General features: G+C 46.5%; 1 protein-coding gene across 1 annotated transcript; it reads right to left on the reverse strand.

Moving 5' to 3' along the window:
* Positions 1-1663: 1663 nt before the first annotated feature.
* Positions 1664-10547, reverse strand: hmmr (hyaluronan-mediated motility receptor (RHAMM); the record flags this gene model as incomplete). Its single annotated transcript, XM_080527124.1, has 19 exons — positions 1664-1674; positions 2036-2180; positions 2922-3098; positions 3253-3334; positions 3471-4142; positions 4233-4445; positions 4708-4815; positions 4939-5174; positions 5277-5425; positions 6124-6479; positions 7017-7110; positions 7279-7344; positions 8098-8209; positions 8325-8411; positions 8939-9127; positions 9478-9558; positions 9662-9741; positions 9873-9971; positions 10502-10547. The coding sequence occupies 19 exons, from the start codon at positions 10545-10547 to the stop codon at positions 1664-1666; spliced, it is 3003 nt and encodes a 1000-aa protein (XP_080383250.1).
* Between the last annotated feature and the right edge of the window lie 1334 nt (positions 10548-11881).

The following is an 11881-nucleotide window of genomic DNA, read 5'->3' on the forward strand; positions in this document are numbered from 1 at the left end:
ACAGCGTACAGAAACAAGCACCCGGCTCCCTCAGTTTGTGGCACCACGTCCCATACGTCTTCCCGTCATGACTCTCCTCTATCCATGCCCAGCGACATTTATTCCTTAAGGCCGATTTAAAGTTCTGCATAAAATCGACGCCGTAGGCTACGCGTAAGCTTGCGTTGGCCCGCGTGGCCTTGCGTTGCCTACGGAGAGGGTTGACGTGCTCCTCTCAAAAAATGTAACTACGCGTCAGAGCATACGCGTCAAGCTCTGTGATTGGTCCACTTGGTAGCACATGATTCCGACAAGATTCCGACTCTCGTCGGCCAAAATGCGGAAGCCATGACAGAAATGTCATTTACTTTTTCTGTAATTACTTATTAATAAAGACTTGAAAAATTATGATAACCCTCGTATTATCTTAGTTTAATGTCATTTCAATGCATCATAGAACGTTTATTTACAACAAGCATAAAAAAAAAATCGCTATTATGCCGCTTTGAGTAGAGCGCCCTATGGAAGAGTCAGGCACAAACCGGAGGCACCCTTTGCGGGTTAATAACTGTGGTTTACCGTGGGTTAGGATAACAATTCAAACGTGTCCGGATAGGGGAGAGGACAGGGAATCTGAAACCATTTGAATGGTGTTGATACGACACTCCTATCACGGTCGACACAACGCGGAGCGAATTCCCAGGTAGAAATTGTCTCTCCTCCCGCTGTCAACTGAGGTTTCATCCACCAGGAAGCGGTGCTGCGAGCAGCAGCGGGTGAACTCCCGGTTCATTGAGTTTACGGTTCAAAGCATAACTTCTCGGGGGGTCAGCGCGGTGGTTCAGGGCTCAAAATGACCGTATACCGATGGTGAAGTTAGCAAAGCAGTCTTGTGTTTCTACCACCTTCATAGCCGGTGTTATTCACGGGCAAAGACGGTGCCCGGAGGCACCCTTTGCGGGTTAATAACTGTGATTTACCGTGGGTTAGGACAACAATTCAAACGTGTCCGGATAGGGGAGAGGACAGGGAATCCAAAACCATTTGAATGGTGTCGATACGACACTGCCATCACGGTCGACACAGCTAGGAGCGAATTCCCGGGTAGAACTTCTCCCCCCGCTGTCAACGGGAGTCGTCAACCAGGAAGCGGTGCTGCGAGCAGCAGCGGGGGGGGGGGACCCATCACTTCTATCTCCGCGTCACAATGGGTTAGAATTCCAAACTAAAATTCTCCATGACCAGAATAGCATGCTGAACACACTGAACTTTGAATGGAGTCTTAGTCATGTACCGTTAACGAGATAGAAGCATATTTTTCTATGCCGCTATGAGTACACCGACCAACGCGACGCGGTCCGCGTAGAACGTAGAACTAGAACGTAGAACTATAAACTTGGAGACCCCTTACGTAGGCTACGGCGTAGACGTGCGTAAGTTCGACGCAGAAGCTTAAATCGGCCTTTACTCCTCGTTCTAGTATAGCTGTAGCTATCTTCGCCAGGTTTAAGAAAACTGGCTTCCATTTTAGTAGACTCTTACTAAAGTTAGCGAGATAGCGGGCTGCTAAAAGCTAAAGGTCTCTACAAGCTAACATTACTCTCATTTAAACTTCTTACGGCCTGCCCCACTACTCTGCCTCCGATTGGCTAGAAGTCATTGAATGTGAACTTCCTTTTTTTGCTCAAAATTCCCCTGTGGCGGAAATCCGGCACAATGCCGGAAATCCGGCACAATGCCGGAGAACTTTAAGCCCTGAGATCTACACGATTCAGATGGATGACCTATTTTGAGGTAAAAACAGCTAATTTAGCAGAAAGGTGATAGTACCCCTGTCACCTCACAAGCTCAGGCCATTTGTAAAATAATGGTCCAGTTTTTGGCCGTCCCTAGCTAAATATCATTTATTATTTTAAAAATAGATTTAAATTAAAACATTAAAATGGATGGGCTTGAGCGGCACGTTTTTCTTTCCAGCTGCTCATCTCCGCACGCATAATCTGGTGCGTTGCACGTGTGAGGTACAGGTCAAACTGTAGGGGGCAGTAGTACTCACCCTGCCTGAGGACGTCTGAAGGCTGCTGGTTCTCTTTGCGGTCGTGTTTGAAGGCTTTGGTGGGGTCAAACCTGTCATGAGGAGCTTTCAACTGCTCCAGTTCCTGCTTCTGTCTGCAACCCTGAGTCCTCAGCTTAGACAGCTCCTAAACCCACACAGAGAGACACAATTCACTTGAAACACAATTCAAAGCCAGGATGCAATAACGTCGAATCCACAGCCAAAACCACCCAGGAGAAGATGCATCCACAGTGGGAGAAGAAACTTTGAGAAACGATATATATTGGGCCCAGCTAAACAAAACAAATGTGTCTAGTAGGGGTGTACAGAGATGTCATTATGTATCTGTTTAACCTACAAAATTCTCTGTATCTGCATTCGGATAAAAGACCTAAAGTGGGCGTGGTTTATATCCTTTGGTTGAAGGGAATAATCTTAAATTCCCAAAACGCTGTGTTGGCGTTTCTTGATGTGCTAACCTTACTGCAGTTTCCTAGGTAAACGCAAATGACAACTTGCGATGCGAGAGTTCCGCATCGAGGCAGCACTGACTCGGCGGGGACGGCTACTGAATAGCGATCACTTTGTAAATGAAACGACTAGGTAGTGAAATCCTAGTCCTATGTTGCAAACAGAATGGGCATTTTTTTATCTGAATCGATTTGAAGAAACATAAATGGCTGACACACAGACATGTCAATCATGGCTTTTTTTTCAGAATAATAACAAGTAACTTTGAGTAGAATATGTATCCTTTTAGTATTAATATTCAGGTACATCCCTAATAGTCTCAACACTAGTCTGCTTAAGAAGGAAACCCTAGATCCTTCCCTTTTAATTCAGCAAACAACAACAGGCCAGGGGGTTTAGGAGTCGGTATCGTTACCTGTTTGAGGACGGTGTTCTCATCCTTCAGCTTCATCATGTGCCTAATCTTCTGTTTGTGGTTCTGGTGGCCCAACAGGTTGGCGTAGGCGTCGGCTAACCGGGTCACCTCTCCCTGGGTCACCCCGTTCTCGTTCAGTAGCGCGGCCCGCTCCGCGGCAAACCCATTCAGCTGCTCCTGGAGGGACAAACCAAATGTGTGAAGGATGGCGGGTGGGTGACGGGGACATTCTGATAACACTACATGTGTTTCCTGGTACAGAAAGTCACCTGACGTGTTTTAACAAGCTACATTTGGTTCACTCTGAAGACTCTGGTGATCGGCGACTAACCTGGAAGGGTTTCACTTTAGCATAGAGATCCTCATACTGTCTCCTCCAGTGCTCCACCTCTGCATCTGAAGAGCAGGAAGCACTGATGGATGGAGGAGAGGGGAAAAAGTGGTATTATCACATTATTGTGGGGGGGGGGAAGCTCAATTTCAATTCAGGAAGTAAACTGCGCCTTCCGTTACAGTGCAGACCACAGCAGGCTTCAGGATCTAACCCACCTCTTCTGTGACTCGGCCAGTTGGCTCTGGAGGTCTCTCCTCTGCTCCTCCATCTCCCACTGGAGCGTGACCTTCTCCTGGGCCAGCGCCTCCGCTTGGTTCTGAAGGGTCAGCTTGTCTTCGTCCATCTGGTGGACTTGCGCGTGCAGGCTTCGGTTCTCCTCTTCCGTCCGTTCCACTCGGGTGTGGAGACTCAGCTTCTCTTGCGCCGTTTGGTCCGCTTGCCTTTGGAGATGCAGCCGGTCTTGTTCCACCTTCTCCGTGTGGTTCTGGAGGCTCAGTCTCTCTCGTTCAAGCAGTTCTACCTGGTCCCGGAGGGCCCTTCCCTCCTCCTTCGTCTGCTCCAACCGTTTCTGGATCTCCTCTTTCTCTTGCTCCAGTTGTTGACGCGCCTCCTGTTTCTCTTGCTCCAGTTGTTGACGCGCCTCCTGTTTCTCCTGCTCCAGTTGTTGACGCCCCTCCTCTTTCTCCTGCAGTAGTTGTTGACGCCCCTCCTCTTTCTCCTGCAGTAGTTGTTGACACCCCTCCTCTTTCTCCTGCAGTAGTTGTCTTTGGGCCTCGTCGTTCTCCTGCCTCTCCTGCAGCTGGCGGCTCAGGGTAGCATGGCTCTCCTCCACTCTCTTCATCTCCTCGTCTTTCTGAGCGAGACGAGTCTGTACATCCAATAGCATCCTACAGCGAGAGAGAGTAAAGTGTTCACACACACACACCACACACCCCAACCACACACACACGAAGACCAGCTAACAATTAGAAGCCCACCTTGCGTACTCCTCCCTGGCCTTCTCCGCAGTCTGCTGGGAAGAGAGACGTCGCTCCTGATGCTCCTCCAGCTCCTCCCGGGCCCTATTCACCTCCTCTCCTTTCTGCCTTGCCATCCCCTCCATCTCTTCTTTCATCTGCTGCTTCACCTTCTCCACCTCCTCCTCTAGCTCTCTGCTGCGCTCCTCTGCTCCCCTAAGAGCCTGCTGTGTGCTGAGGGACAAACCAAACCTTTCACTACCTGAAGGCTGATTAAGGCCTGAAGCAGGTTGAATGTTGGATATACAGTGGGGGGAAATAAGTATTTGATCCCCTGCCGATTTTGTAAGTTTGCCTACTGACAAAGAAATGAACGGTCCATCATTTGATTTATCATTAAAATGATAGGCTCTTCATTTCTGTGTCAGTAGGCAAACTTACAAAATCAGCAAATACTTATTTCCCCCCCAGTGTACATGCAGAGATTTCACATTACCTCTCCAGTTCAGTGGCGATGTCTCCTATCTTGCCCAGGGAGCAGGTGTGCTCCTCCTGGAGTTTCTTCATTGCTGCAGCGTGTTTCTCCTCCTTCTCACTGCTCCTACTGAGGGAGGGAGGGAGACACGCACACACACACACACACAAACACACGATTAAGGATTATGTGAGTCAGAGATCCTCAGTGAACTACAGACCTCTAGAGAAGCTGGGCACATGACCCCCTCACCTGTCTAGCAGGGCTCTGGTCTCACTCAGCTCTGCCTCCAGGTCTGTGTTGTCCTGCTGCAGACATTGTAGGGCCTCTTGTCTCTTCCTCTCCTCCTCCTCCCACCTCTGTTCCTTCTCCTCCAGGGCAGACAGCTCTCCCAGCGCCTCCTCCAACTCATCCATCAGCTGCTTCCTCTCCTCCTCTGACAAGTCCCTCACCTGCTCCAACGCAGACACCAGCGAGACTGCCTTCTCCTGCAGAGAGACGAGAGGGAGACATACGTGGCATATGATATCATGGAGCGAATGTTGTGCCCCTCTGAGTCTGGGGTGAGAGATGGGTGTGGTGAGTCTCACCTTCTCCTTCTCCAGTTCTTCAGCCAGGGCAGTGTGGAGCTGCTGGAGTTGCTCCTGTGCCTCCTTCTCACTCCTCCTGCTCTCCTGGAGGGATTTGAGTTCTGCCTTCAGCTCCTGCACTCTGTTCAGGCCCTCCTTCTGGGTCCTCTCTGAAAGTTGACACAGACCAACACTAAGCATGGAGTGCATGCCACCACATACCAGGGTTCTTCCCACACCTTCTGAAACATGAAATTCAAGCACCTTTCAAGGACTTTCAAGACTCAATTCCCTCAAATTCAAGGGCCCAACACAGCATAGTTTGAGACAGATGTAGATGAGAATGTATATAATAGGAACTATCCGCTCAAAGACAACAATTAAAAAGAGAGGCTTGAATGTGTGAACGCTAGATGGTCTCTTGCCTTCTCTACCACAGCACAGCAAAACAATATTGTGAAATATGTGTAAAGTTAAGCAATACAGAGACTTAATTTACTAGTTGACGTTGAGTTGAGGGTTTTTTTGAGAGAGGGGGGGGAATTCAAGCACTTTCAATGACCATGTCTATTTTCAAAAACTTTTAAGGCCTTGATTTTTTTCCCCTCAAATTCACAAACGTTCAAGGATTTCAAGGACCCGTGGGAACGCTGACATACAGTATGCCCAATATTAGCTCAAGATACCACAAGTGTAATTACAATCTCGGAACGTTACAGAAGCACTGATTGATGAACTATGTATGCATCTCAAGTTTGGATTTACTAGTCTTGTATTCGCATAGGGAAAAGGGAAAAATAAGCCTTTCTCAACTGAATAACTAAAATTGGGGCGGGCATTATTATCATGTGACTGGTCCTGTACCTACCTCTTTCCTCCTCCACAAACAGACATCTCTCTCCGAGGTGAGCCACTCTCTCGTCCAGCTCCTGCTCTGTCCTCCTCAGCACCTCCCTCAGCCTAGTCAGCTCCGCCTCCTGCTGCCGCACAACATTCTGGGAGTCCTGCACTTCCTGGGTGGCACGACGCATCTGAGACTCCATCTCTCCCAGTGCATTCTGGGAAGCCTTCAGGTCGAGCTCGCGGCCCTCCAGAAGCTTCTCCATCTCTCCCAAAGCGTACTGGGCGGCCTGGAGGTCTTGTTCACGTTTCTGGGACTCCTCCTTTTGTCTCTGGGCGTCTTCAAGTTCTGATGCGTACTGCTCCAGCTTTCTCTCCAGGTGACTATGAAAAGTAGATAGTAGTGTTTTTTCACTTGCATGATTGACCTAGTTCGGTATAACTCGGTGGTTACGAGACCTGGAGAGCCACAGTACTACAGGTTTTTGTCCCAGCTCAGCAGTAACACACCAGATTCAGCTAATCAAGCTTTTGTGGATCAGTGGATTAGTTTAATTAGTCAGGTGTGACAAGGCGAGGCTGGGACAAAAGCCAGGACCCACTGCAGCTCTCCTGGACCAGGACTGAGAATCAACGTGATCAGAGAGAGGAGTGTGTGTGTGTGTGTGTGTGCTTGCTTACCACAGTTTCTCCTGCTGTAACTCAGTCTCACTGTGCTCCATCTCAGTCGTCTCACGAAGTTTCATGCGCATGTCCTGATGGGACAGAGAAAATTATTCTGTATAGCAATCTGTCACACTCGCTCGCCATCAAACTGTCAAAGCATGCCACACTGTCACACCCGCAGCAGTTCCATAAATGTAAAAGTTCTGGAGGTATGTTTTATGACGGACCATGGCGTTACCACACACCCTTCTTGACTAAAGGAACAGTCTCAGTACCTGGATCTGGTCGTTGGCTGTGTCCAGGTAATTCTGCAATGCCTTGATCTCCTCCCTCAGCTCCTGGATCACAGCTGGAGGAAGAAGATTATTATTAGAGAGGCGCACACACCCACACTAACACCCAACTAACTGTGCAGACAGACACGCATACAAACACAGCCAGGTAGCCCAATGAACTATCCATGCATGCAGACAGAAGGACATGCATATGCGCACACACACACACACACACAACTCACAATGCAACTTATCCAGTTCATTCTCCATTTCCTCATTCTGCTCTTTGGTTTCTCGGTGGAGATCCGCTGTGAACATTAAAAACACAGTATAAACCTCTTAGAGCATTAAACCTACTAGGCGTCCAAACCAATATCCAGTCATTGCATTATTTCCTTTGAAACAGAGTTAGGGTTCGGGGCCTGGCTAATGGCGCTTATCCATTGACCAGACCGGTACGGCACGCATTTGAAAGTACGGTACGGGTAGGATACGCTTCTCCATTATACACAACAGACCTGTTGTAAAGAAAATATCTATAATGCATTGAAATGACATTAGTAGGTGTCATATGCCATCAGACATGGAAATATGTCATATGCACGACTGTCTTCCACAAATCAGATCATGAAATATGAATTGGGACACCTCTACCCTAAATGTGAACGCGCAAAACGAAGCCGTAGGGGTGATTGGCCACATCATAATTTTCTAATAATATTCTAATATTAATAATATCTTTATTAATAAGTAATTACAGAAAAAGTAAATTACATTTTCCGAGAGTGAAATCTGTTGTGGTATTTAAAAATGGCGGTTAGCGGTGAACTCTATAAACATGACGACGTTGTGACGATTCCATTGACCAATCAACGGTCTGCAGCGTCACACGTCACACACAGCCTGGCACAAAGTACCTTTCGCTACCCCTCTCGAAGCGGAACTAAATCGGCCCGGGCCGGTACGGCTCGGTTGGCAGTGGAGAAAGCGAAACAAACCGGGCTCACACGGTACGGTAGTGGAAAAGCGCCATAAGTGAAGGGAAGTGTGTGAGCCCTCACCCAAGTCTCTGTTCCTCTCCCTGAGGGCAGCGAGTGTGGCTCTGGCAGCCTCCAGGTCTGTCTCCTGAACCTTCATCTGCCCCTCGGTGCTGATATGGAGGAAGCTCAGCTCCTGACAAAAACAACAACCGTCTGTTAGTGTGTTACACAGACAGAGAGAGAGAGACACAGAGAGTGTAGATGGAGCAGAACAGTGTCATGGCTGGAGCAGGTGAGCATCTATACACCTTGTCCTTGGCGTCCAGTTTATTCCTGGCCTCCATCAGGTCCATTGTGAGCGAGTTGATCCTCTTCTTACTAGTGTCAGCGGAAACCTGTTAACACATACGACACAGCTACATTTAGACAAGATTCAAACTCAGTGCTATGCAGGATTTAGCTTTCAAATTAAAATGCACTGGCACCACCAGAACTATAATGTCTGCTGCTCCCAAGTGTGGTGTTTGAACACGAACATGGTCTACCAGCACCAGAATATCTGAAAGACCTTTTGCTAGCATATCAGCCCAATAGAGCTCTCAGGTCTTCTGACGCTGGTTTTACAAAAGAAGAGATTTGGTGAGGCTGCATTCTCATTTTATGCACCCAAATTGTGGAATGCACTGCCAGTTTACATTAGGGATGCAACCTCAGCAAATATGTTCAAGGCAAGACTAAAAACCCATCTTTTTAATATTGCCTTTAAATGACTAAATAATTAAATGATGATTATATAATGATTGGAGCACTTTGAGCTGCAACATTTGCAGGGAAAGCGCTATACAAATGGTCTTCAACACAGTGGTCTTCAACAAGTGACTGGACTGGACAGACACCAACAACACAACACAGACAAACCAACCTTGTTCTTGAGGAACTCGTTCGCCTTCTTGAGCTCCGCCAGCTGTCTCTCCACAGAGGCCGCGCTGGCGGAGAGGCCCGTCTTCTCCCGTACGGCAGACAGCAGCTTGGCCTCCGCCTTCCTTAGCTCTTCCTCCAGAGCCAGCAGACGTGCGTCCTGCTCCCCGCGCTGCTGCACCAGGGACCTGATCTGTGGACGAGAGATAAGGAGGAGGAGGAGGGGGACACGTTTAACTGGCGAGATTTAACCTGGGGAACCTCATGCATGGATGCCACCGACTCACATAGACCTGTTTTACCCAGAGTACATCCGTGTGGTAAGAGGGCTAAATCTGGGCTTGGGACCTTGCAGGCAGAGCTACCTCATCAGGAGAGCGTGATACCGATCACCTACGCTACACAGACAAGAACCACGAGTGCCTCTTCAGTGGTGTACATCTGTGGTGGTTCCCAAATGCAGGGTCTGATTTACAGCTATCAGAGACTACAGAGCGCTGGTGAAGTGATTGTGTTTCTGTTTTGAGCGAAAACAGTAAGTACCTCTTTCTCCAGAAGCTTCTGTTGCTTCATTTGCACGGAGACACAACTCCTCTCTTTTTTCACGGACAATGATCCATTCATCTGAGAGATGGTTAAAAAAAATCACAAGAGGGACTGTTAGAAATAGCAATAGTCAAATCAGGCTGATAGGCCACCCAGGGCCAATAAGAACCAGAACACTTACCAGGTGATCAACAGACACAGTCCTACGCACAGGTGACATAGGGAAATCTTTAGAGGGGGATGGTGGTGGTGGTGGACCAACTGAAAAACAGTGGATGGCGTTGGAGAAATCATAAAAGTGCAAGAGAAAAGAGGCTGTCTAACAATGCAAAGACAGAGGTACTCTTGTGAACAGAGCCTGGAAAGTTGGAAAGTTGGACAGTTGAACTCACCCGCTTTAGCTGCTCTGAAGCGCTCAGATTTAAGAAAGGAGGCCCCTCTTGTTGTTTCCCCCGGTTTCACCTCGTAAGTGCCCGGTGGTGGAGCGCACCCTATAGCCAAAACACGTTAGGTCAGCTGGACCAGGGGGGTGTTCCATCAACGTCGCTAAAGGAAAATCCTGGCTTATTTTTGATAACTCTCGCGAGACTTATCCGAATATGCCTGGATATTTTTAAGAACTCTCGCGAGACTTATCAGACTAAACCTGGATTTTCCTTTAGCGATGTTGATGGAATACCCCCCAGTTAGCACAGTAAACGAGAAACAACATAACTAGCAGCCTAACTAGGACGGTGCCCGACTAGAAACAAACAGCGTACACGAACGTGTATAAACTCAGTGTATTAGTAGGGATATATAAACTCAGTGTATTAGTAGGGATATATAAACTAATTGTATTAGTAGGGATATATAAACTCAGTGTATTAGTAGGGATATATAAACTCAGTGTATTAGCAGGGATAACAACATCCTAGTTAGTTAACGCATGGACGTTAGTGGCTAGTTAACACAGCAGTTAGCTACTAAACTCACGTAACTCAGGTTATATTTGACTAGCTAGCGATATGTTAGAACTTACCGATATTTTCATTGAATCGTTTCACAGGAGCTCTTGAAAAAGACATCTCCAAATGGTGACGAAATAACCGAATAATAGCCCAGGCAAAACTAAAATGCTTGGGTGTCCACGGCACGACAACTGTCCCCCTTTTCAAAACACCAACAGCTACGATGCTTGTTGCCTCCCTCCTCGCGCCGTTGAAATTTTAAATCTGCGCCTGCGTTCGTAAATTCGCTCTGAGGGCGCCGGAGCGCACGCTGTGTTAAACGTCATAAAGAAACCAAGTCATTTGATTGGACAAAAGGCATTCCATGAGTGCTGATCAGATTTCCAGAGCGAAATTACAAACGCAGCCGTCATACGTCATGACCAATAGGGAAGACAGACAGTAGTAATCTAACCAATGAGGCTCCTCGTGAACAACAGCCCCCTCCCTCGCATCATTCTCCGGCCAGTGAATGAAAGCAATGTTTATCATACCTTTGTGATTTTATACTAATGTTCATGAGAATGCACAGTATTCACAATATGAAACTTCAGTTAGACTTTTTTATTTCATGGAAATACAACACAATTTCAATTCCTTTGCAGGACCATTTGTTGTACATTTTATATTCTTCTCTTCACCTTTTTGTATTTCAAAACATGATCACTCGTACAACAATATCATGAACAAAACCTCATGTCACAAATGGAGCCATTGATGACAATAAATTACACTTGTCATGCTACGGTTGGAAAATGATGCATTGATAATTTTTACTTCACTTTTCTTATCAATAGATTCACCCTTCAATGAACAATATGATGTAGTTCTTTAAATAAATATAATAAAAGGACCACTGGGACAATTACAAAATAAACGTTCTTTTTAATTCAAAGATGAACAGAAAAGATAAACAGAAGATGTGGTTGTTTGTTCATGGGTATGATGTCATAAAATCATATTAGAATTTCCTTCATAAAGAAAAAAAAACGGACAAAATATTTGCATATTTTGATATCACCGCTAAATCTAAAGAAAAAGTCCAACACTAGTAAATACTGAATATATTTAGGAAATTGGCCTTCCTCCATTTGACATAATCCATACCTAAAAGAACTTCATGATTCATTTATTTTACCTGTAGAGGGAATATTCTGTACAGCATTTTGATTGGTTTCCAGGTGTTACGATACCAACATCTTCGATTCCCTCTCTGAACAGGTCTTACTAATATTCTTCTTTTTTTTTTTTTTTTTTTACAACCAAGAGGTATTTCTAAGGGGGTTTTTACTCTGAAAAAAGTAAGCAATTGCGCAGATGAAGTTGTCATTTCAAAATGGTAAACAATATCACTGTATTATTAAGCTCATGTACAGAATATAAAAAAAAACGTTTCAACAAACTGACAAAAG

The sequence above is a fragment of the Nansenia antarctica genome (assembly GCF_963989245.1).
Source record: "Nansenia antarctica genome assembly, chromosome: 3".
NCBI lineage: Eukaryota > Metazoa > Chordata > Actinopteri > Argentiniformes > Microstomatidae > Nansenia > Nansenia antarctica.